The sequence below is a fragment of the Etheostoma spectabile genome, chromosome 6 (genome assembly GCF_008692095.1).
Source record: "Etheostoma spectabile isolate EspeVRDwgs_2016 chromosome 6, UIUC_Espe_1.0, whole genome shotgun sequence".
In the NCBI taxonomy this organism is placed as follows: Eukaryota; Metazoa; Chordata; class Actinopteri; order Perciformes; family Percidae; genus Etheostoma; species Etheostoma spectabile.
This window is the reverse complement of record NC_045738.1, coordinates 10,490,949-10,516,145: the sequence shown is the minus strand read 5'-3', so window position 1 is coordinate 10,516,145 and position 25,197 is coordinate 10,490,949. Positions and strand designations below refer to the sequence as shown.

General features: G+C 39.0%; 3 protein-coding genes across 6 annotated transcripts; 2 read left to right on the top strand and 1 right to left on the bottom strand.

Annotated features, from left to right (window-relative positions):
* Positions 1 to 159: 159 nt before the first annotated feature.
* Positions 160 to 14,046, bottom strand: rbfox1l (RNA binding fox-1 homolog 1, like). The gene is made up of 12 exons (XM_032519667.1): positions 13,619 to 14,046; positions 7,548 to 7,784; positions 4,225 to 4,404; positions 4,052 to 4,105; positions 3,862 to 3,954; positions 3,701 to 3,770; positions 3,556 to 3,615; positions 3,329 to 3,464; positions 2,892 to 2,931; positions 2,737 to 2,804; positions 1,654 to 1,735; positions 160 to 1,548 (listed from the first exon to the last, which is right to left on the bottom strand). Exons 1-12 carry the CDS (start codon positions 13,703 to 13,705, stop codon positions 1,504 to 1,506), a joined length of 1,152 nt encoding a protein of 383 aa, XP_032375558.1. The 5' UTR covers positions 13,706 to 14,046; the 3' UTR covers positions 160 to 1,503.
* On the top strand, positions 12,615 to 24,672 carry mboat7 (membrane bound O-acyltransferase domain containing 7). 4 transcript variants are annotated; one of them, XM_032519666.1, is made up of 9 exons: positions 12,615 to 12,618; positions 18,218 to 18,300; positions 18,720 to 18,849; positions 19,529 to 19,655; positions 19,754 to 19,910; positions 20,346 to 20,541; positions 21,490 to 21,642; positions 21,822 to 21,998; positions 22,546 to 24,672. In XM_032519666.1, exons 2-9 carry the CDS (start codon positions 18,225 to 18,227, stop codon positions 22,949 to 22,951), a joined length of 1,422 nt encoding a protein of 473 aa, XP_032375557.1. In that variant the 5' UTR covers positions 12,615 to 12,618; positions 18,218 to 18,224; the 3' UTR covers positions 22,952 to 24,672. The 4 variants fall into 4 exon arrangements, with proteins under 4 accessions (XP_032375557.1, XP_032375554.1, XP_032375556.1 ...); XM_032519663.1 differs by lacking the exon at positions 12,615 to 12,618 and adding an exon at positions 17,096 to 17,213 and having other exon boundaries at positions 18,221 to 18,300; XM_032519665.1 differs by lacking the exon at positions 12,615 to 12,618 and adding an exon at positions 17,144 to 17,213.
* On the top strand, positions 14,587 to 16,776 carry rps9 (ribosomal protein S9). The gene is made up of 5 exons (XM_032519668.1): positions 14,587 to 14,771; positions 15,354 to 15,466; positions 15,563 to 15,685; positions 15,859 to 16,045; positions 16,520 to 16,776. The coding sequence occupies exons 2-5, from the start codon at positions 15,370 to 15,372 to the stop codon at positions 16,695 to 16,697; spliced, it is 585 nt and encodes a 194-aa protein (XP_032375559.1). The 5' UTR covers positions 14,587 to 14,771; positions 15,354 to 15,369; the 3' UTR covers positions 16,698 to 16,776.
* Positions 24,673 to 25,197: the final 525 nt, after the last annotated feature.

Sequence of the window (25,197 nt, the reverse complement as noted above, 5' to 3'; positions counted from 1 at the left end):
CTGATTAATTTGATCCAGACACATGGGATGTGAGTGGAGGAAGTCAGTCAAGTTACTTTTACATCAATTACAAGTCAAGACTTCTTTGGCATCAGAGCAGCATAGAAGCAAAAAACAAAGACATTGGAAAATGTTACGGATCAATGAAGGACAGAAGAGGAAAAGAGAGAAAAAAAAGTTTTATTTAGAGGTAAACATCAAACACAGCAGGAAAGAGTGCAACAGAAACAAAGAGTAGGTTGAGAAGAAATTATCAATACAAGTTGAGAAGTCATTCAACAGTTCTTAGTGAGGACGGAGAGAGAAAACACAGGAAAAGGATGACAGTAAAGAGTGGAAGAAGGCAACATTAGACAAGAGTTTGAATAGAACAGAATATATGTGAACTCTTACACAGTGAGCAGTAACATCTGCAGCATCAAGATGAGAGACACAGTCTGAAATATTTATATTCTACTGCCTTTCAACCTCAGTTTGTGCAGCAAAGCCGGCAGCAAAAGACATGTCTTACTGCAATTCCTAGTTGTGCATGTGTATAACTGTGTGAAAGTAAAACAGGGTTTAAAGAATCTCAGAAAAATAAAACTTTCCTGGGTGAACAGAGGAACAGTAACCCTCAATAGTTAAAGGCTCATTGGGTAGTGAGGTACGGAGCACCAGAGACAGAAAATATGTTAAATGAGCATTTATGGACAGAAAAGTGAAAAGGAAAAAAGCTCAGCAGAATCAAAGATCACAAACACAGAAAATGATACAGGATTAATTAATTATGACAGCTGTATTAAAAGCTAAAAATGTATGAGAGGTAGATTGTTAGAAAGGCACAAAAAACAAATACAATTCCAATTACATCCTGACCAGCATTAATTTTGTTGTTTGTAATAATGATACCAGTGTTACAGCTGTCTCGGTCGACTGGGTAACTAAACAGTGTTGATGCATAACCTCACTCATATACTCACACACACACACACAGACACACGCACGCACGCACACACACGCACGCACGCACACACCACACACATGCGCGCACACACACGCACACACACACAAACACACACACACACCACACACACTCAAACAAGATTTAGTAAATAATCAGTCATTAAAAAGAAGTCATTAAACAAACGTTTTGTACAGTTTGACCCGTGAATCTTGCAGATATTATTCACAAAATTCATTCTCACAGTATTTTTCACCCACTTCTGTAGTGTTAGCCAACATCACTACTCTTTAAATTCAGAAAACAATAATCCTTTAAAGCTTTTAAGTCTATATATTACATAACATCCTCTTTTAGGTGCTATTCGTCAGTAGAATGGACAGTAAATGGGTCCTACACTATTTACAACTTCAGTCTGTTTAGTCTCTCGAGGAGAGGTTGTGATGGAGGCAGGAAGTAAAATCATTTCCACGTTACCAAGGATCTCACAATCTATCGTGCCGTGTCCATGGATCAGCCAATCCCAGTTCAAAAGAGACGTCTTCCCACCAGTGGGTGGCTCAGTACGGGGTGAAGCGGTTATATCCTCCTCTGTACAAACTGGCCTGTTGACAGAAGCAGTGTGCCAGGTGTGACCAGGGTCTGCCGTTAACCACACACGTAACAAGATAGCTCACAACAGGGGCTGTGTGTGTTTTGACTCAACTCACCATTGTACCAACTCCATATGTCGTTGTTGGTCCAACTGAGTGGTGATAGGGATCCGCAGCTGTGGTGTAAATGCGTCCGTATCTGTTCAAAAACATCAGGAGCAGATGTATATGTCATCTGCAGTAGCCAGGATTTTAGAAAGGCTGGTTTGTGGGGTGCTGTTTGTAAAGCTGCTCACGCAGAAAATACCAGCAACATTTTTTCACATTTAGCTTCAAACAATGTTTAAAAAACTGATATGAATTTTTGAGGGTCATTTTTTGCACATTTACAACAGTATTTGTCAAATTGACCCTAAAAAATTCATACCAGTTTTTTAAACATTGTAAGAATATGACAAAATGTTGCTCTTGTGTTCAGTGTGAGCCGCTTTACAAACGGCACCCCATACTGGTTAACCTTTTTTATTTATTAATTCAGCTGCTTAAAGATAGTCTTTTGTAAGTTCTTCCTTTATAACGGTCATTTCCACTATTTGATTAATTTTTATTTAAAAAAAGGTCAAAGTGAAAGACGATTAGTTTAAAAGAAAATCTGAAATAGCCTTAATAAACCCTGTCATGTGTAGTTAACTAGTTATTAAAACACATTTCCAGACACAAAACCAAGGACATGATCTTTACTGAATAAGGGAAAATTATTTGTTTTACCAACTGGTTGGGGGTTAAAGTATAAAGCTTAATAGATATTTTTACACTTCATTTTAATTAGCCTATTCAACTAACTGTATTATTTATTGATGTATTCAGTTATATTTTTGACTCATCTGATAGAATGTAACAGCCTTTGATGGTTTTTGGGGATCCATAAAGTATATTGTATGCACTCATGATAAAGATGTGTTTGTAAATGTTGCAAGTGAGGCAGAGATCATATTTCCAAAAATCCAATGCAGTTAAAAAATAAACTTGTCAGGCTTTCTGGTAGATAATTGCTCAATTGATGTAGATCTATGGAATAAATCCTAAAATAAAGAAAAGACTTCCCCTCCTTTGAATTTGTCAGATTAGAAGTAAAAGTTGATTTGTAATCTTGCTATGAGAAACACATGGGGGGACTGTGTGGGGTGTTTCTCTGCCTACCCATCACTGTAGGTTGCTGTGGCAGCAGATACCGATTGAGCCACTCTATAAGCTGCAGGATAGCCACCCTGCACACAAAAAAATAAAATAACATGTATATACAGTAGCTACACCACTTTAAATGACTTCAGGAAGAGACATGTGCAGTTACTTACATAGACTTCTGCTCCATACAGTCCATCCTGATATACCACCCTGAGAAAAGTGAGTGAAAACAATAATAAAATGTTAAAGCAGTGAACAAAGTGAATGTAGACCAGGTACTGGTACTTAGACATAGATGCTGAGTTCCAAATCGCATACTTTTCTCTTTTAGTATGTACTGCAGTTGCCCTCGCAACGTACGCACTGTTGAATGCAGTATGCATACATTTGCGACACACTACTTCTTAACTTAACTTGAACTTTGACCCTCGTGCTTATATAAAGCAAGCTGACTTACATACTACAAAATTTGACCGGATACAGAAGGACATCCTGGTATTTTTGGCATACTGCAATTGAAATACTGTGGATTGGAACATATCAAATGTCTTTCTGGCACACTGAATAGTACGGCAGTATGGGTATGGGATCGCAGGGAGTGTCTAACCCAGGGTAGGTGGGTACAGCAGTGGGCGTGGCTGCAGCGGAGCGAATTGTGTTGTAGACGGCTCGGCCTCGACCCCGCAGCGCAGAGCCCCGGTAGGCCAATGTGGGAGTTGCTACGGGATACGGGAAACTGGCAACTAAAGAAAAAAACAATTAGTAGAAAAAGTGAATAGTCCAATGCTTGTTATCTTGTTACAATAACAGATGGTGTTACAGGGAGGAACCCACCTGTATAGAGTTCAGGTGCGTACATCGCCCCCATGACGGGGTTGATCTTCCATCCAGAAGCTACAGAAAAAAATGAGAATACGTTTCACAGAACTCTTCCAGAATCCCCCAACACATAAATGTAAAAAAACAACAAATGTCTCACTTGAGATTTCGCTATTAACAAGAGGCGTCTGTGGCTTCTTGGTAACTACTCTTGCAGTGGCATTATTAACCTGTGGAAACACAGAATATGTGATGATAAAAGATTAATACATTCAGAATATTGATGTGGAAACCTACACGTTTTTGGAAATTCTACCTCACCTCAATCTTTCTCCCCTCCACAATCGTCCCATTCAGCTTTTCTCTTGCTCGGTCAGCCTCACCTGCACTCTCGAAGGTGACAAACCCAAAGCCCTACAAGTTCACACAGTCACATTGTGTGTTTATATTCTGTTTTTTTTTTCCACTAAAAATTCAGTTTTGGAACTTATAATATTTTTGTGATGCTCACCTTGGACCCCCTCTCATTGAAGATAATTTCTACATCAAGGATCTTCCCAAATTGCTGAAAATGTCAGAATAAGTAAGTAAATAAAAAATAAATAAGATAAAGATCATTAAATCATTAATATGGACAACTGTACACATTCATTGTAATTCTGTGTGAGAATGAGAAATTCATACCCCAAACATCTGGCGGAGGTCTGGGTCTCTGAAGCGGAACGGGATATTGGAGACGTGAAGGCGTTTCGGTTGGGCCTTACCCGACCCCTCCTCATCACTTCCACTTCCTGCTCCGCCCGCTGATGACACGGACATGCTCAGAGACTGGGGGTCAGAGGTCACAGGGGCCAAGACATCCTCCTGACAGTGAGACAGTATGAAAATAGGAGAAGGAGGAAGAGGAGAAGAAGCAAGCAAGTGGATAGAAGAAGAATGGACGGGAAGGAAGAGGACGTGAAAGAACAAACAATAACAGAAAGATGGAAAACAAAAGATGGAAAAAGAAAGAGTATAAATGAGATGAGAGTAGGTGAGAGGGAAAAATGGGAAGAGGGCATCAGTAGAAAAGCAAAGAAAGAAAGGGGAACAAATCATAAAGTCAATTCAGAGAACCAATTCTGCAAAATCTTTCAGAGATTTCTGTTCTGTAAAAAATATCCAGTCACGTAAGCATCACAAGAGCATTAGGCAAAGATCATTTTCATGAAGTGATTCAAACCAAAGTTCAAAGAGCATTCAGCAACCAGTGATCCCTCTCAGGCAAACATGAGGAGGCACTAAAGGGCTCCATTTTAGTAAGGCGCTACATGCCTTGGTATGAAGACTAAAACACTGTACAATAACAACGAAGATTATATATCTGACAATAAAACTTCTTATGCTCACTCAAGCTGTTGCAAAGAGAGTAAATACAGTTTAAGCTCCCCGAAAAGCAAGAAAGACTTGAACTTAGTCCTAAAGTTATCTGCAGTTGTAGTAATCTAGAATGTACAAAACTATAGTAATATTCAACAACGTCAGATTGCCCCATGCAGAAAACCTAAAATACTAATATGCCAAAACCAAAACATTCACTATCCCACAATGCACCACGATGCTACTGTGTGCACGTGTATGTGTTGGTCAACCAGCATCATCAACCATTCCAAAAAAGTTAAATATATGTTTTTAAGACAAATGAATGAGCCCAAACAAGAACATTGCAATAAAATGTCTGCATGTAAACACAGTGAGCTTCAGCAGTGATGAAGAAGGAGAGGAAAAATATTCATTAAAAAGCAAAGAAAAATTACTTGAAAATTAATGGTATTTAAAAAATGGCAGTCCTGAATCTAATGCAAAAGTGAAGTCTTGAGTGTATAAGCATTCTGATACCAAGAGGGAGATGGTGGGAAAGGCCTCAGTGCAGCAGTGAAGAATACAATTAAACCAAAGTAAACAAGGCAAAGGTGCGCAGAAAGCTTGACAAGGAAGAGGGTGATGGGTGGGGGTGGGGGAGGCAAATAGCTCAAAACTGTACGTTCCACAAGGGTCAGTCTGGGGTCACGGTGCTGCTTTTCTGCCAAGGGTTAAAGGTCAATTGTCAAGTGGCATAATTAATAAGTTGGATAGAAGGGACAGAGACACATTCACACACAGGAGTGTTTTACACACATAAACACACACAGGCCATTGGATTACACTACAGTGGCTTACACACAAACACACACAGACACACACACACACACACAGACACACACACAAACACACACACACACACACACACACACACACACACACATACACACACACACACACACAGACAACAGACAGGCTGGAGTGGAAGGGAGACAGGGAGAGAGGTTTGAGTTGAGTGGTGGTGTCATGTCACGATGCAGAATTGTGTTTCTGGACCTGAGCGATATTTCAGAAGGGGAAAGGGGGTCATCTGGTCAGCCTCCCCTTTTGACCCCCTCCCTCCATGGCGACGTCTCAACTTTCCCCCGAAAATCAGCACGGACCCGAGTATGTCAGGGGCTCTAGTAATAAAATATATAGATGGGGCCACAAAACACCATTTATGAGAGGAGGAAGAGAGATGTGCAGCAGCAGGACAAAGCTGATCTGCCAGTCAGACCAGGCTAAAAACGTCTGACCATATCATTGTGGATGTGTTCATGCCTGAAGGAAAATTGATTAGTGTAAGCAATACTAATTTCTGTCTAAACGGATCCCTAAAAACCTTATTGTCTTCATGCCAATAGAATATTTCAACCTGCTTCCAACTTAAATTATATTTTTAAATAATTATCCAGACTACGGCAATGCTAGTATCTCTGTTACTTACACAGTGGTGCATGCTAACCTGCTCACAGTGACAATGCTACAGTTTAATGTTTACCATGTTCACCACATTAACATGCTAACACACTAAATCTTGGTTTATCCAGATAGCATGCTAACATTTGCTAATTAGCACTAAACACAAAGTAGAGCTGAGACTCATGGAAATGTTCATCATCACCATCAGTTTTGCAACTATTTGGTCTTATAACTGAAGTTTTGACCTGATGATGGCACTAGTGGAAATGTCACAGGATCACCAAACCTATTAGGATTTATCCTCTTGGGACCTTGACTATCAGTGGCAAAGATAATTCATTCAAAACCATAAATGTGCATCTCACCTGGGGACCATGAATATTTCAAATTGCCATTGAATTCCAGGGACATTTGTTGAGATATTTATGTGTGAACCAACCAACGGACCAACGTAACCATAACTAGTGCCTTGCCGCTACCATGGTTAATAAAGAAAGGATAATGCAGGTTGCTGCACTATAATCAAGGAAAATTCAATTTGCTTTTAGTAAATATTTAGAAAAAGTTTTTTTTTTAAATTGGAAACAGTTTGAAATAATCTTACTGAACTGGCGGATGTTTTCACTTAATTGAGAAAATACGAATTACAGACAAAAGTGGTATATTTTTTGCAGTGTGACAAACTGTGTTGAATTAAAAAACATAATTCTTATATTAACATACAGCTGCTTTCTTTTATGTTGCAATAACATTTTCCATTTAAATAAAAAGTCACTCCACTGTTAAAACAGTAAATCCTTTAACCCACTTCATTGTAAACTATCAATATCATCACAAAATGTCACAACCATAATCTTGAAAGGTGATCTGTTTTATAGCCTGCTTAAATAAGACACAGGGAAGCAGAATAGTGGGGATTTATTTTCATCAACAAATCCCCACCACACACACACACGCACACACACACACACACACACACACACGTTGGTTATGAGCGGCCTTCCCTTACATGGACACAACAGTGGAAGTGGGGCTCTAAATATAGAAGGAAACTCAATCTGGCCACGTTCCCCTGATAGGACATATGGATGTACTACCTGAAGCAGCAGGGCTTCTTGTCACATTAACTTACTGAAGATCGGATTTTATTGGGACATTTTTGTCTTGTCATGAACTGAATTCCACTCACAAACTGTTCTTACCGTGTTACTGGATGTCAGAGCCTCTGCCCCTTCGAGCTGAGGGCCCTGATAGACTCTGAGTTGGGGGTGTTCTGGGTACTCTGAGCTGGGGTGTGAAGTGGTAAAATCAAGAGGTGGCAGTCTGCCTACAGATGTTGGCGGACCTTGACCAGGCGGGGGATAGGAGGGAGGGGGGGCGTAGACCTGAGGCAGGGTGGGGTCGCCGCTGCCGGGGCCGGCCTCCTGAGTGGCGCCCCCCTGCATGGAGACAGAGAGGGAGCAAAGAAATCAGCCCCTGATACCACACAAGATATCGCATGTCAGAGGCATAAACAAACTAACCAGGTTGTTACTGTTCTTCTGCTTTCACAATAATGAATTGTTGCGATTTGAGAATGTTTATGATGCATGAACAAATCAATGCAAAGTATGAGAATGAGAGAATGAACATGTGTAATCCCAGTTTCTAAATTTCTAGATGCTTGTTTAAGCCAAAATGTTTGCAAGTACTGGTTAAAATACTAAAATGAAAAGCATGTCTTCCCTGTCAGTGGTGGAAACTTAGTACATTTACTCTTGAGTACAATTTTCAGATACCACTTTGATTTTCTGCTACCTTCTACCACACTACACTTTAGAGGCAACTATTCTACTTTATACTACATGTATTTGATAACTTTAGTTACTGGTTAATTTAGAATAGTAATTAAAATGTTATCAACAGATAAAGCTTTATTGTACGTATCGATCTTTACTGATCCCTGGAAGGCAATTCAGCTACCCAGCAGAATGTAAAATAATTAATGTTAGCCCTGCAACATTAAAGCAATGAGCAACATAATGTATCAATACTTATAAACCAATAAATGATTCTGAAATGAGCCATTCTCTGTAATGAGAACTTTAATTTTTTGTTCTTTATATTCTAATGTTGATACTTTCACTTAAGTAAAACTGTGAATGCAGAACTTTTAGGAACATTGCTGCACTGTGGTGTTGCTATGTTTCCAGCTAGAGCTGAAACAATTAGTTTATCAATCAATTCATTTAATTATTTGGCAACAATTTTGATAGATAATTAACCCTCTGTCATTTGTCAAGTAAAACTGCCAAAAAGTTCATGGTTCCAGTTATTAAAATTTGAAGATTTCCTGCATTTCTCTGGTTTATGTTGTAGCAAGTTTAACTTTTGACTGTCAGACAAAAGAACCAGGGACATCGGGACAGGAGTTTTGCAGTATATTCTGACATATTATAGAATAAATGATCAACCAGTTCCTGAAATAAATAATAGATAGATCAATGAATGATGAAAATAAATTTAGTTTTGAATGACTGAAACCATGACTCAGACGCATCTAAATCCTTGTTTCAGTCAAATAACACAGTAAACTCCTTAAAGTCAGAAACAGTTAGGCACAGATCACAGAAGGGAACAACCATGCTATACCAGCCCTATTCAGTCTTGATACAAATTAATGAATGATCAAACTTAGAAGCTAAAAGCATTGTCTTACCCCTTTACTGCATTCCTTGATTTCTGATGCATTGTCTAACAACTGCTGCATGTTTTAATGCCAGCTGGCCACCCGCCTACCACACCATAAGTTCCACTCATCCACCAATCACATCATAGTATTGCCTGAGCAAAAAAAACCAGGAGGCCACACCATGCAGCTGTGGTCATCTGTAACTGTCAATCACCTCATCCCCCTACCCACACTGTCTTCAATTTAAACACTCAAGCGCGCACACACACACACACACACACACACACACACACACACCAGATAAAGATGAAGTATTTATGAACGTAAATGCTCCTACAGTTGCAAGTCAGTATGTCAGGCTAAAGGTCGACTCTAAGAATACCAGTTTTGAGAGGTCAACATGGTTTCATTACTTTTTTCAACAGCATTTTTAAAATAAAATATATCCCCACTACATCTACTACTACTTTGCTGGAAAACAGCTCTTCTTCTTCTTCTTCTTCTTCTTCTCTATTTCTGACTTCATACTCAAATATTTAATAATTATAAACACTGCTTTGATGGCAATAAAGGTATTATCACATCATACAAAAAAGATATGAGAAGTAAAGCAACCAAGCACCCCGGCTGCAATGATGGACGGTACCAGTGTCACGTTTTAACAGGTTTCAAATAACCGTCTGTTGAATCGCGTTGACACCTGCACAATGTGCCCATGTCAACACATCCAAAGGGTGAAATCTAGCATATACCACATGAAAGTGGTACTGATCTATTTTTTTTATCTTGACAATACATTTCTCAAAAGGTCAAATTATTCCTTTAATTTTTCCAGTGCAGTCTTAATATTTTCACTTAATTAAAGGATTATAGAAATTCTTGCATCTCTGTATCCTAACAGAACTTATATCTAACAGAACTCTGTATCCTAACAGAACTTATATCCACGTGTTGCCTTACATAGACCAAGAGACTGGATCACATCACTCCAGTTCTGAAGTCTTTACACTGGCTTCCTGTGTCTCAAAGAATTGATTTCAAAGTACTCTTGCTAGTTTATAAATCACTTAACGGTTTAGGTCCAAAATATATTGCTGATCTGCTACTACACTATGAACCACCCAGACCTCTCAGGTCATCTGGGACAGGTCTGCTTTCTGTCCCCAGAGTCAGAACTAAACAGGGTGAAGCAGCTTTCAGTTTCTATGCTCCTCATATCTGGAATAAACTCCCAGAAACCTGTAGATCCGCTGCTACTCTCAGTTCTTTTAAATCAAGGCTGAAGACCTTTCTATTTGATGCTGCCTTTCTTTAAATGACTAATCATTTCTTTAAATTTCTTATGCTGCACTGTAAATTTTATTCTTGTGTTTTATGTTTCTCTTTGTTTTTAACTGTCTATTCATGTGTTTTACCGGTTTTTAATGCTTGTGATTTTTAACTGTTTTTACTTGTGTTTTATCTGTTTAACTGATTTTGTGTAAAGCACTTTGAATTGCCTTGTTGCTGAAATGTGCTATACAAATAAAGCTGCCTTGCCTTGCCTTGCCTTACATGTAAAATGTCAAAGGTTTGTTAGCCAGCTTTAGGATTTAGAAGGTTGATCATTTAATATGTGTAATTGCATAAACTCGCACATATCTCTCTATCAAGAGGTGTGAATAGTTTGAGACATGAAGGTGTAGATGGTACAGTAAAAAACTAATGGTTGAACATGGGTCAAACACTTGAGCCAAGTTTTCAAAGTGCACACCTGAGTCGCTATAGCTGGCAGCATTTAAGTAGCCTACATGAGAACGGTAAGCTTTTGCCATCACAAAAATGTTGGACTGAACCAATAACTGAACTTTTTTGTTCCCCACTCGGTCAATTTATTAAATTAGAGTATGGGTTCTCTGTCAATGTAAACAAGACTTGGAGCGCATGGCGAGCGATGGCTGTCAGTCACTGTCAGGCACAGTAGTGCTTTGGGCTAAATGCTAACATTCGAACAACGAATGGTAAAATGCCAATGATTAGCAGGTACATTTGAGTTTAGCGTGTTAACATTATCACATTTACTTATTAACACTAAACACAAAGTAGGCTACATCTGAGGCAGGTGTTTGTTCACAAAGTATTGAGATTTAACTTTTGACCTGATGGCGACGCTAACAAAAGTCGGGGGATCACCAAATTATTGCAATTTGTCCCGGGGAGAACATGACTTTCTACCAAATTTCATGGCATTCTATCCGATAGTTATTGAGATATCTCACAAACACAAAAAAAAACACAAAAGTGAACTTTATGGTGGCACAGGGTGGCACCAGAGGAAAAGTCAGGGGATTACTAAAGTCAGTATGCTTCATCCTCTGGAGCAGTGATTCTCAAACTGGGGTCGGTGGCACTCTGTGAGGGATAGAAAATTAGTATTGTTTGTTATATATAATTTTTTAACAAAGGGCTATATAGTTAGTAACAAATATAGTAACAAATAATATTTTAATATGTAAAGCTACAGTGCTGAACTTTCATATATTAATGAACGTTACATTAAAGCCCTTACAAAGCAATTTTTACAATGCTAATTAAGCCTATCACTGCCAGGGAAAATGCTCTATACAGTATTTCTCAGTACACCGTAGCTGTGGTGTCTGGTGGCTACATCATTCCCACTCACAGTCTGGAGAACGTGAATGTCTGTAAACAATTTCACAACAATCCATCCAATACGTGTGTAATTTAGGACCGAAGTGGTGGACCAACTGACTGATATTGCCACTTCTTGAGCCATAATGCTAGTGTGGATAAAAAGCATTTGCCTAAGGCAAAACATACTGGAAGTGTAAATCCATTTTTCAAAATCCCACATACCCTGCTATCACATTTGTTGCTGTCATTTCTAATTCTAAAAAAAGTACAGTATAGTGAAGGATTCTCCAGTGTTAACAGTATGCTGGAAACATGCTGGAACATGTATCCAAACGCTAACTCATGTCTGTATTGTGTCCCATTTATCTCAAGAAAAAAAACAGTGTCTGATTGCCTCGACCGTCCTCACAGATAAAAAAAAAGTGACAGATGTGGGAAGATAACACAATCTGTTAGATATCACTACCACTCTTTGCATTCCCACAGACTGTAACCCCCAGCCACTGTGCCTGACTCAGTGTCACAGTGTCACACTGTGTCCCCCCTCGCCTCCTTTTTTTGACATTTGTTCCCTCTTTCTCTCGTCTCCTTCCTCAGCTGTCAGTTGGTGGTCAGAGTTCAATGGCTCTGAGCCAGGTGCCTGCTGGGACAGCTGCCACAGGATTTACACGCAGACAGCACTAAACTACAGATGTGGCCTTTTAGTGCCGGCCAAGATACAAATGGTTGTAACACATAACTTATTAAATCAAACTAAATATCCCTTTCCCACCCATTCATTCTCTACATCCTGCTTCTTTCCTTTAATAACACTTGGCTTTTATCAGATAGTTCATAATGAAGATAAGGTAAAGATGGGTGACTGACCAGATTTTAAAACCTACACTCTTTAAACAGATGCCTCAATCATGCAGAAATTTCTGAAATTTCTTCTAAAATTGTGTTCCATTGAAATATAACATTTTATAGTAGTAAAAAGTTTAGGTTGTTTTGGAAAAGTATTTCATTCCTCAGATCTTGAAACTCTGTTTTTGGTTCCTGTCACCACCAAACAACCTCTCTTTACACATGTTAGTACCCATCTATATTTTCTAAACTAAAGAGTTAGATGTGAATATTATGCTTGAACAGCTAAATACTCAATATGTTTATGCCCAACAGGCAGGTTTCATACTTATTATAAGTAGAGTTAAGTTGAGTATAGAAAACAAGAAAGGTGACAGAATCTCTTCCTGTGATTATCTGCTCAGGAAAGACGGGCTAAAAATACAGCTGGAGTGTGAACCACAGAGACAAGGTAGAGAGATACCAGATGCATTGTGGCATTAATGGTATGTCAGGGACACTTAGGCGCGCACACACACACACACACACACACACATACACACACACACACACATACATACGCACGCTGTTGGTATCCCTGAGACCAGTAGACTAAAGATAACCTCTAATGTGTCCTTACTATTAAATGAACAAGATCTTTCACAATCAGTGTTCTTCCCCCAGCTCCTATCAGACCACTTTTGTTTTTCATTCCTCTAATCTCTAGTCACTGTTACAACACCAAACTAAAATAAATAAAAGTTGTGACTAATTAATTCAGGGAAATAAGGACCCCTTGGTTTCCTCTGGTGAAATAAATAAATTTGTCCTCACTGAATGTGTTGTCTTGATGGTTGATTACACATTTAGAGCTGAAAGAATTAGTCGAGAAAAAAAGAATAATTTATTGATCAAAGAATGTATTGTACAGCTGATAAGCAGATTAATCAGTAATGAAAATAGTTGTTGGTTCCAGCCCTAAACTCATTTAACTATGGATTTTAATCCAATTTGCATATATATCTTATTTCTTACTCTTAAAACCTGAGTCACCTTATAAAGACTCAACAAATGGACATTGGATGGATGACGCAGGCTTGTAAAGAAAAACATTTATGTGAGAGCAAATTAAGAAGTGTTTACCTGAACTATGCTGGGGTAGCATGTGGTTGTCTGTGGGTAAACAGGGAGTCCATAAGGCTGGAGAATCACAGTGGGTGAGGAGAGCATGGCCCAAACACCACGCACAAGGAGACAGGGAACGATGGAAGATGGGAGAACAAGGAGAAAGAAAGCAGGGGAAAAGCAAGCGTTGATATGCACACAGGAGAGCAGGCAATTAGGCTGGGGGAAATAATCCCAACAGGAGAAAACTGAAGATCCAAGAGGGTGAGGGGAAAGAAGGTTAAGACTCAATTCAACCTCGCAGATAAATCAAAGAAGAAAACGCAAAGAAAGTCCAGAAAACAACCAATGTCCTGTCTGTAAAAGACACAATATAGATGAGTGAAAGAGAAAGCAAGTGAGCCTCTGTGTGTCCATCAGTTGATCATGCTGCCTGACAGACAGAAACACATGCTCAGGGTCCCATTTCAGAGTTATATAAATAGTCACGCATGTCCTTCTCTCTGAGTTTACCACCTTACCACCCTCACTCTTACACATGTTGTCATGCAAGATTTTTCACCACTTGTTACACACTTATACAATAACAACCTATACATCAGCATGTGAGAAAACACTGAATCCAAAGCAAGTCAGTTAACTCCTTGTGTACCCTAAATTGGTAAATTCCACCATTGAGACTAACAGCTGCAAGTAGGCTATGTTATCATTTCTTGACATAAAGAATCATGAATCCTATTTATACACCACACACACACACACACACACACACACACACACACACACACACACACACACATAAATATATATATATATATATATATATATAATATATATATATATATATATATATATATATATGTATATGTATATATAATAAAAATACACATATATCAGGCAAGTGATGAGCACACACACATACATTTGAAGCTAGTACCGTTGGTGTTTTCCAAATATATAAAGGCTTTACACGAGCGTTTTCAGCTGTTTTTTTCTGTTTGACCAACAGAGTGTGTCCGTGCGACCGCAGACAGTTAAAGAAGACCAGCAGTCCCACTTCCGTTCGAGCGTGGGGAGGCATGATGGGATATGTAGTGCGTCCATCCGCACTATAAAACCAACGGGAACTTCCTCTAACTTCCTCTTTACTGCGCTAGCCTGAGCGAGACAGGTACAGATTGCACCTTCATGCCAGAACATGCCATAAACTCAGCGTTTAGAATGTACAAATGTTAACAGTAAAAAGAAAAGGGCTCATTGTGGTATTATTAGGCTTATGGGCTCGTGTGTCGTTTTAATAACCAGCGTAGTTTGTTACGGATTGTTGAAGTGAAAAGCTAATTTGTTTAGGCTAACGCTAGCTTGTCACATCGAACAACGTGGTGTGGTGCAGCTGCGGCCTAGTCGTATGGTTCAGAAATAGCTAGCTTCTAACGCTTCTTTATACGATTTCCTGAAATTGAAACGCGTTCTTGTAATTGTGGTAAATTTCAGTTGGAATTTTAATATTGTAATCTTGAACGGAAGCTAAAATTACGGAGTTTAAACAAGGTTGCCACAGCCCTCAGTGACTTAGTTGTTCAGATGGGTCTATTTTGATAACAGTAGCCTACGCACAGGATTGTCAAATTGGGCTTCAATTCTATCTTTGTTTATAAGAGTTTGGGGAGACTGTAGTGTGTATTTGTGAATGTTTACCAATCTTTTTTATTGGTTTACTGGTTAACTTAAGTCTGATATCCTGATTTTGCAGGCACTTTTAAGCCGCCATGCCCGTTGCCAGGAGTTGGGTTTGTCGCAAGACATATGTCACCCCCCGCCGTCCCTTCGAGAAGTCTCGTCTTGACCAGGAGTTGAAACTCATTGGTATGCTCATTTCATGGTTACCAGTGTAGTGATGTTGCCTTCTTTGCGACTTTCCAGCATTTAACTTGACATTTTACTGTCCCATCTTCTTTCAAGGTGAGTATGGGCTGAGGAACAAGCGTGAGGTGTGGAGGGTCAAGTTCACCCTGGCCAAGATTCGTAAAGCTGCCAGAGAGCTGCTCACTCTTGATGAGAAGGACCCCAAGCGTCTGTTTGAAGGTATGCAAAATTCAAATAAGAACTGTAATGGCCAATGATTACATTATCTTTTTTCAGACTTTTCTGTGGTGTCAAGAATTCCTCGTCAATGAGGCCATTATTTTACTCAAATGGCCATATGTACACTGTATGTTCCTGTGTTTATGATTAATGGCTCCTGTGTGGCTTTCTAGGTAATGCTTTGCTCAGGCGTCTGGTGAGGATCGGTGTACTGGACGAGGGTAAGATGAAGCTTGATTACATCCTGGGTCTTAAGGTTGAAGATTTCTTGGAGAGGAGGCTGCAGACTCAGGTCTTCAAGCTTGGACTTGCCAAGAGTATCCACCATGCCCGTGTCCTTATCCGCCAGAGGCACATTCGGTAAGTGCTACGGCTCCCAGGAAACAAATAAAAGGGCACAAGTCTTATGAAGGACTCATCAGAAACTCAATGCTTCCTTTTTATTAGAGGACCAACTTGTAACGCTCCTGCTGAGATTTAAAATTTCAATCAAGGTCAATTCGGTATCAAAACCGTATACCTTGTAGACTTTGCCCAGAGACAATCCTGCCACGACGGCTTGGACTGTGCCGCTGGTGTTGTGGCTGTCAGGTAAGGTATGGGGGATTGCACCTCGGGCAATTGTAGTATTCACTCTAAACTTGTGTAATGTATGTACTGCAGTAAATAATCAGGCTGATGATTTAACTTCATATACTCAGATTTTCTGTGGTGTCAAGAATTCCTCGTCAATGAAGCCTGCTGTAAATTGATGGCACTAGCCCACATGTTTTAAGATTAATACATTAATACATTTGAATGCCTTTTCTAAAGTGAACCTTTCTGTCTCTGCAGCGTGCGCAAGCAGGTGGTGAACATCCCCTCCTTTGTGGTTCGCCTGGACAGCCAGAAGCACATTGACTTCTCTCTAAGGTCTCCATACGGTGGTGGACGCCCAGGCCGCGTCAAGAGAAAGAACGCCAAGAAGGGCCAGGGTGGAGCTGGAGGAGCTGACGATGAAGAGGAGGATTAAGAAGGATGTCCTTCAGGGGGTGTTCTAATACTTCCTGTTGTGGCAAAATTTTCAATAAATGTTTGGTCTGACCAGAAAAGTGTTTTTTATTTTTTTCCTCCCAGAATGCTTGCTCTCATGAATTCTAGTTTTAGTAGGGGTTTATATTTTAGCATAATCATAGACATGAAAAGGTGGATAAAGTATTCTGAAAAATAAATTTAATTTTCAAATATGTAGAAGTTCATTGGCTTTGATTAACTTCTGATGGCCATATGCGTTAAAGGAGCTGATGGCTAACATTTCCCTGGAATTGTACCTCATACGGTTTCATGTGTTAAAATTGAATCCAGAGTAATCCTGAAACGTCAATGGTTTAGTCTACACTCCTCCAGTTTAAATGGTACAATCCTAGTAGGTGGCGTCGTCGGTCAACCAGGAAGTAAATGCATCGTGTTTAACCGTATATTTTGTGCTGGCTGGGTGTGCAGGGTCTGCCAGATAACGGAGATATTAAACCGTGGCTGTTTAACACATGTAAGTAATCAAGTTTATCAACTGAAGCGTGCTAATATAACTGACGGTTACTATAGAAAATTTGCATTTAGTTTTTGCAGACTGCTACCAGTAACCGACAGGAATAACTTGGTTTAACCGCCACCTCTCATCCAGTCTGTGCCGTCTTTAACACAATTGTTAAAGCAGTGACTTTCCTCAGACTGTATAACGTTAACTCGTCTGGAAATAGCTTAAAGTCAAGGGCGCGATGAAGACCAATTCTAGTCAGCTCGGACCGTTTTTAACCAAATCTTGAAGTTAAACCTTGGTATTTGTACCGTTAACCGATCAACGAAGCAGTGTTAGCCCTAATGTTACTGCTCTGTCACTATCTCAGCTACTTCCTATGTTGCCTCATGGCTACGTTCTCTTATTTCCAAACAGTCTACGTTACCATATGTGTTCTTTGTATTTCATCTGTTTATGAACTCTTTTTTTTTTTTTTCTCGAGCACCTTTCAAAATAAAGGTACATGGTGCTGCAACACTTACAAATCGCTCTTGCGTAACTCACCGGAAAATACCAGATTTGGGACGATGTTCGCTTCACATGGAGGCTATGTTGTAAATATAATACACCCTGAAGATTTGAAGAAGTATAGCTGCAAAAACGTCCACACATTTCAAAATAGAGAGAAATAACCGGGCAAATTCATGATATGGAAGAAATAACATATTTACTAAGAGGTAAAATTTTTCCTTGTAAAAAAGAAAAGAAAAGAAAAGCAAACCCTCACTTTTTGTATATAACTTTTGGACAAAAAGTTTTCCCTTTACTTTGCAACCAACATCCTCAAAACCTACTATAGGATTTAATCATATCTGTAATGGGGTCTCAATAAAAATAGAAATTATATATTATTTGCAAGGTAGATAATAGATTGTTGTTTACTTATAATTGTGGATTGTCTATTAATGATGTTTCATATGTGCTTAGTTTTCTATATAAGCAAGTTTGGAGCTTATGTGTGTTTTCTGTGCCAGCAGAGCAATGTCTCCCGATGAGCTGGTCTACCTGGGAATTCTTGCTGCCTCCATCCCTGTTGGATTCCTTTTTCGTTACCTCAGTGAGTATTTTGGAACATAACATCACTAGTCTTGCTTTGCCAGACCTTCCTCCACAACGCTGTAGAGCTGCGGAGGAGGGTCTGGCCTGGATGGTAGAAAAACATGCTCTGGTTTATTGGCATTTCTTTAAACCAATTTAAAAAAAAAGTTGTTTTAGTTGTGTAACAGGAAACTCAGATTTGACAGATAGTCTAGCTGTCTTGATTTACGTTGCAGAGATCTGAGGAGCAGTTAACCATAGTCCTCATAAATCCACCGGAGTATAGAATTCCAACACAACAAAAGCGGAACGGAAATCTGGTCGAAAACAAGGACATATGGCGAAATTTCCGGGTGGCAACTGGGCAATCCCGGAAGTAAAAGGTTGTGGATATAGACGTCAGGTGGCTTAATTTGTATAACTCCGCTTTCATTTCAGGTCCACCGGTAAAGCAGGGGGCAGCTCTTCTTCTGGGCCTCTCTATTGCCATCGCCACTTGTCACATCCACACCCTTCACTCTCTGGTGACGGTGATTGGAACATGGATTATTATAAAGAGCAGCTGGAGGTGAGAAATTAACTTCCATGTTTTAACAATCATTTTTCACTCATACACACAAACACAAACACACAATCTGCAAAAAAGAATACGTCTACAAAGACTCTGAAATGTCAAAAACATAAAAGAAATGTCACATACAATTTATCAGAGCCCAAGACAATAAAACTGAACATTAATCTGTTTATCTTTTGTTTACTTTAAATTCATGTATGTCTGAGTACATGTAGGTAAAAGTGTTTGTATACACGTGGATGTCCTTGTGTACATAATCATATCTTGTATCTTAATACTTGTATTTTTTGTGTTTATTTATGTACTGTGTATATATATATATATATATATATATATATATACATACATACATACATGTATTCATCATTTTTACCCTATTCTGCTATTTGGAGAGGATGGATCCAACAGAATTTTGTTGTATTGCATAAAATGACAATATCTATCTATCTATCTATCTATCTATCTATCTATCTAGATACATTTATTAAATAAATGAGCATTTCTAATTAGTCAACTACTTGTTTCAGCTGTTGTGTAGTGATGCACAGGACTAAGGCACACAAGACATGTCAATAAGTGCACAGGGGACAGCACGGTCATCAGGAACTGGACCGTATACTGTGCAGACATAACAATGGTAAACTCACTCCTAACATGCGTCTCTGTCTACCAGGCACGCCCCAGCATTGAGTCTCACCTGGACCTTTCTCTACCTCCTCTTCTTTCGTCTGGCCACTTGGTTCGGTCTGCCACCACCGACACCTTTTGCCAATGCCATCCAGCTACTTCTCACTCTCAAGGTACTAAACCTTGTCAGATCTATTGAAGCAACAAACAGTGTCTTAACAATTAACGCATTTCTGTTGACTTTTGATGTATCTTTCTGTTTTAAACTCAGATGGTGAGTCTAGCGAACGAGGTGCACAGCTTCCACATGGAGAAGAAAAAGGACGTGAGCTCTTTCGCCAAGTCTCCTGTCATTGGTGGTTTGTCTCAGGAGCCCTCCCTCTACGATATCCTGTCCTATAGCTACTGTTACGCCGGTATAATGACCGGTAAGTCTGAGAAACTGGCAATTCTCAGAATCTTCTTAGAGTCTTGGTAGGAATAAGTTGTGTCTGTACTGAAGTTTAACTGTTTAAAAAATGTAACATTTTGTGTGCGAGCTGTTTATATTCATGTGTGTTTCTTGTTGATGATTGTTGTTTTTGCATGAATTTTAACCGTCGTCTCTCTTTGTCTCACTCTCCGCTACTTGTCCAATATTGTGTGAGTCCATATTGTTTTCAGTATTATTTAGAATGACTTATGGTTTTTAATATACCACTACTGTCTTTTTGTTTTGTCACTCCCCTTTCATTCCCAACACCACCCTCTCTTCTTTTGAACCACACTGTCCGCTGTTTCCGTGTGTTTTGCATTATCATTATTGTCCATTTTTGTCTATCACTGTCTTCTCAACGCCACTCCTCCGTCCTTCTCCGTAAAAGGTCCATTCTTTCGCTTCCAAACGTACATTGACTGGCTGAGGCAGCCGAGCCCGCAGGTCCTGCCTGGCTGGGTGCCGTGCCTGCAGCGCCTGAAGCTGGTTCCTGTCTACGGTGCTCTGTTTCTGGCTGTCAACTCTGTCTTCCCACTGGCCTACGTTCGCACAGAGGAGTTCTTGGATCAAAACTTTTTCTTTAGGTACTGTTAAAATGTATCACTGCAGTGATAATGTCTTTCAATAATAGTTCATAGCCATTCAGTTATAAGAGTACATTTATTATGTAATCATCATTGCATCATTTCATGAATGTGTATCAATAATAGGACTGGGACAATAAGCTTTTGTCCCAAATTGATTATTTCACGTTACATGGGTGCCGATTTGATTTGTATTGCGATTTTTCTTTATTTTAATTCTAGAAGTTTTGTGATTCGATAGTATTGAGTATTGAGATTTTCTTTTCTTTTGAAAACAAAAGTTAAATAATACACTTCTAGAAACAATATATCATGAGACGTTTCTAAAAATGAAATATTTTCTAATTGCACATCACTGTACATCTTTGCCAAGCACAAATCAGAAAAAAGGCATCAATAAATTGTTGGGGAGGGTGATGCTTTTTGTCCCAATCACTTTGGAGGGTCATAGAAAAATGTATTGCTGGCAAAGGGAGAGTCAAGTCTATTTTGAATAGAGATCCCAAACTCCTCCGGTAGCCCCTCAAATAAAAAACAAAGAGAGAGACCCTAAGAGAATAATACACTGAATTAAATATAAGCAATTAATGGAAACGTATAGGCATTTTGAGGATATTTTTTTATCTAATGAATAACGTTCAGCTCATTTAATTGTATCAGTCTGGAATAAGCAAAAGAATGCTGAATACATATAGGGGCTTAAAAGGTACATACGGTTCATGCTTTTGTAAAGAAAATATTTCTTGAATGTTGTGAATAATAATCCAGAATATGTCCTAAATTGTCCTGGGAAACAGTTAATCTTTACTACAGTGTACTGATTGTACAATATGTGAGTCTGGCTGCTGTTTGTCAGAGGAAGGCAACTAAAAGGAGTTATTTATTTTATTTCTGCAGTTGTTTGGTAAGACAGAGATAAATAATGTACTTTTCCCTCTCCATCACCAGGTTATTCTACATGATAGCAGTGTTCTTTGTGTTTCGGATGCGTTTCTATGCAGCGTGGTGTGGAGCTGAGGCTGGTTGTATCAGTGCAGGTCTGGGCTGCTATCCAGAAAAGGCGCTGTCTAAACCTGGAGGAGGACCCACCGTCAACTACAGGTACATTATCACAGGACCAACAAATATAGTGAAAGAGGATGCATCTATATTTTTGTATGTTGTAAAATGTAATTGCTTTGCTCACTTCCATCTTGGTCTGTAATGGAGGTCATATTTTTGTTATTGAAAGTTAGCGTTTAAGCCAATTTGTTTTACCTTCATTTGTCCCTTTTGGCTAGTCCTGATCCCACAGCTGAAGAGAAATATGACTTCAAAACCATCCAGAACATTGACTGCTACAACACTGACTTCTGTGTGAAGGTCCGTCATGGCATGCGTTACTGGAACATGACAGTGCAGTGGTGGCTGCATCACTACATCTACCCCAATGCTCCCTTCAAAGCCTACGCTCTCAGGTAAAGCTTTATGTGTGCAGCAGTTTCTGCTTATTTTACAGGTCTGAATCCCCAAACTCATAAATGTTGTGAAAGTGTGTTTTGGCATTAAAATGCCTTTATTGGGCCTGTGCAAAAAGATTAAATTGTAAAGAATTCAGCGGTAGGAGAATAGCAAGGATCTCCAGATTTTAAAGTATTTCTTTCTTGGAACTCTAAATACCTAAATAAAAATTAGTAATAGTTTTTTGACACAGACAATACTTACTTAGTAAAATCATTGTTGGTTTTCGTAAAAAGATTAGTACAGAAAATCACCTGACTTATCCTTTCAATCTCAATTTATTAGATATTATTTCTTCTTGTTTATTCCCTGAAAGACTAAGGATGTGTAGGGATTATTTCATGTCATACCACACTCTTTAAATAATGTTTTTTGTTTTTGTTTTACTTCTTGATTGTGCCCCAGCATCATTAAATAACTAAATGACAGGAGACAGAAAGGCTCACATTGGCTGTTGGTGTCTGTATGACTGCAACATCTCTGCTGTTTGCCTGTAATTCTCAGGGCCGGCTGGACCATGTTCATCAGCGCCTACTGGCATGGACTACATGTTGGCTACTACCTCTCCTTCCTCACCATCCCTCTGTGCATCGCAGCCGAGTCTGCCATGGAGGCCTCTGTCCGAGCTAAGCTGGGTCCTTTAGGACAGAACATCTTTGACTGGGTTCACTGGTTCCTGAAGATGAGGGCCTACGACTACATGTGCATGGGCTTCGTGCTGCTGAAGGCCTCTGACACCATCAACTACTGGATGTCCATCTACTTTATTATACACATCATAGCCGTTTGCTGTATAATAGTCGGCAGGGCTCTGAAGGGGGCTGGAAGGGAAGACAGGCGAGGGCACAAGGAGGAGAAAAGAGAGGGAGAGAAGATAGAAAACGTGAAAACTGGAGAAAATAACGACTGAGTGGAGGTACAGAGAAGAACAGGGTGGTTCTGTTTTGGGACATGAGGAGGAGTTACTTCAAGACATTGATCAAACGCACACTCATCATCAAATAAAATAGTTGTTAGTTATTACAAAATGCATTAAATCCAACAAAAGTGTGGCAAGTAAATCTGGTCAAAAACATTCCATAAATGTACATAAAAAGTACTGTGAACACTGGGAGAGGAATGTTAGAGCTCAATGAATGTTGTAGTGTGAGTGGCAACTGGTGTGTCAATAGTAATATCAGTCCCCTCATCTGAGTGTCTGCCTGTCCAGTATGTGTGCTTTCATTTTACCATACAATTCCCACTTTTAAGTGAACTGTATTTCTGGTCAAGATGAAATGTCAAGTTGCTGTTTTAAAAACAGGCAGTAGGGTGAGTCAAGCAACCAACAACCAACTTGAGCCTCCTAATCATTTTATACATGTTTATTAGAGAAGCAATTGAATGGGATTAAATCAAGTTTCCATAAACAACAAAAATTCAGTATTTTGTTACACAAAGTTCATACTGGAGTACAGAATGGATAGATTGTGATGGAAAAGAATAATTTGATGGTGTCATCATTAGGGCTCAGCTATTATTTTTGGGTGTGAACATTATCAAAGAAACAGAATAATCCCTCTGCAGTTTGTTGTCTTAAATCAGCACGTGACTGTTTTTGACCACAATAAAGAGTTTAAATGGGATTAGTCAAATGCAGAAAAATTACGACCCAATTTTAGGTTGTTTTAGATTTTGGTTGTCGGCATTATAATCATCCTTCTTTATTTTTTTTAACATTTCTGTGCTTTGGTTTACTTCTTTGATCAAGTGAATCCAAAATGTCTCTGTTTTGGATTTTTGCCTGTAACTCTGAGCATATCAGGAACGTTTGCGCTGACATCTCTATAGCTGCGTTGCATGTGATGAAGAGAGTGCCATGTGTAAGATAGACAGTCCGTTCACTGCCAACATGTCTGTACTGCCATCGTGGATCAGTCAGGGTTGGGACCAAACATTTATTACAAAAGGTTTTACATCAAAACTAAAAGCTGCCAATATAAGTCACAATAACAGCCCGGCTATGGCTGGGCGGTATGGTTGAAATCATTATCACAATGTTAAATAAGTTATTTTCCAATATTGATATATATGTCAATAACTAATGTTTTTTATTCTGGCTTGGTCTGAAACATTTATTTGGACAGCAGAAATCTAGATGTCTAGAATGATAACGTTTATCATATGGTCATATCTTATCATATGATCATATTTTCATGATTTGTTTCTGCCTAAAGTTGATAAATGATGATATTGAATTCTCGCCCGGCCCTAACAATGATAAACTGTGAACAGTTGGTAAACATGTTTTCTTTCACTCCTGTCTCAAACTGTGATGATAGCTCTACTGTGTCTCTGTTTTATTTCAGCATGACTGCAGAATTGAAACTTATCTTCCAATCTGTTTTTTCTCTTGTTACCTGGAACTGAGATTCAAATTACAAACGTATTTGTGCCATGCCTTTATCCTTTATCCTCTCTGTGCCAACTCAACCCTTTATTTTTATTATTGCACAGGTATTGTGACTTTGACTAGACTATTTATTTGTAGACATTTGTCTCTTGTCTTTAGCTTCCCTTACTGCACCAATTGTAACACTCCCTGCTCTTTAACGGTGTTACTTGTGGAATACATATCAGCATTTCCTCATCAATGTTAATCTGCCTTTTCTTTCTTTAAAAATCTTTTTTAGTTCATTATGTATGAAGAACTTTTCCTACAAGCTTGAATTTACTTGTTCAAGCTTGTAGGAAAAGTTCTTCATACATTAAGACATTAATATAGTTGTCAGACTGGGAAATCATTAACGGACACAAACACACCCGCTTAGTTACCTATACACAGTGTTTCGGTGTTTTCTTTAAACTTACTGCACCCCTTTGATATATACAAACATTTTGTGCCTGGCGAACTTGAACACATTAATAGGATATATTAATGCCCACAATTAAAATGTGCCAAATATCTTTCATTAAATACATTCAAAGACACTTCTTTGAACTCCTCAATAACACAAATTATTTTCAGTTCTTCCGGCCGGTTATTAATAATATGTTAATATAATAATATTTATTTTATTTGCCAAGTATATTTACACATACAAGGAATGTATCCTCTGCATTTAGAGTCCAGCGCCTGGGGACTGACTCCAGTTGGAATGCCAGTACCTACAGTAT

Coding starts and splice junctions, on each gene's coding strand:
- mboat7 (XM_032519666.1), top strand. CDS start 18,225: ATGTCTCCCGATGAGCTGGTCTACCTGGGAATTCTTGCTGCCTCCATC. Junction 18,301..18,719: donor ATTCCTTTTTCGTTACCTCA/GTGAGTATTTTG, acceptor CTTTCATTTCAG/GTCCACCGGTAAAGCAGGGG. Junction 19,911..20,345: donor TTACGCCGGTATAATGACCG/GTAAGTCTGAGA, acceptor TCTCCGTAAAAG/GTCCATTCTTTCGCTTCCAA.
- rps9 (XM_032519668.1), top strand. CDS start 15,370: ATGCCCGTTGCCAGGAGTTGGGTTTGTCGCAAGACATATGTCACCCCC. Junction 15,686..15,858: donor CCCCAAGCGTCTGTTTGAAG/GTATGCAAAATT, acceptor GTGGCTTTCTAG/GTAATGCTTTGCTCAGGCGT. Junction 16,046..16,519: donor ATCCGCCAGAGGCACATTCG/GTAAGTGCTACG, acceptor CTGTCTCTGCAG/CGTGCGCAAGCAGGTGGTGA.
- rbfox1l (XM_032519667.1), bottom strand. CDS start 13,705: ATGCTCTCCTCACCCACTGTGATTCTCCAGCCTTATGGACTCCCTGTT. Junction 4,106..4,224: donor ACCTCCGCCAGATGTTTGGG/GTATGAATTTCT, acceptor TGACATTTTCAG/CAATTTGGGAAGATCCTTGA. Junction 1,736..2,736: donor ACAGCAACCTACAGTGATGG/GTAGGCAGAGAA, acceptor GTTTTTGAACAG/ATACGGACGCATTTACACCA.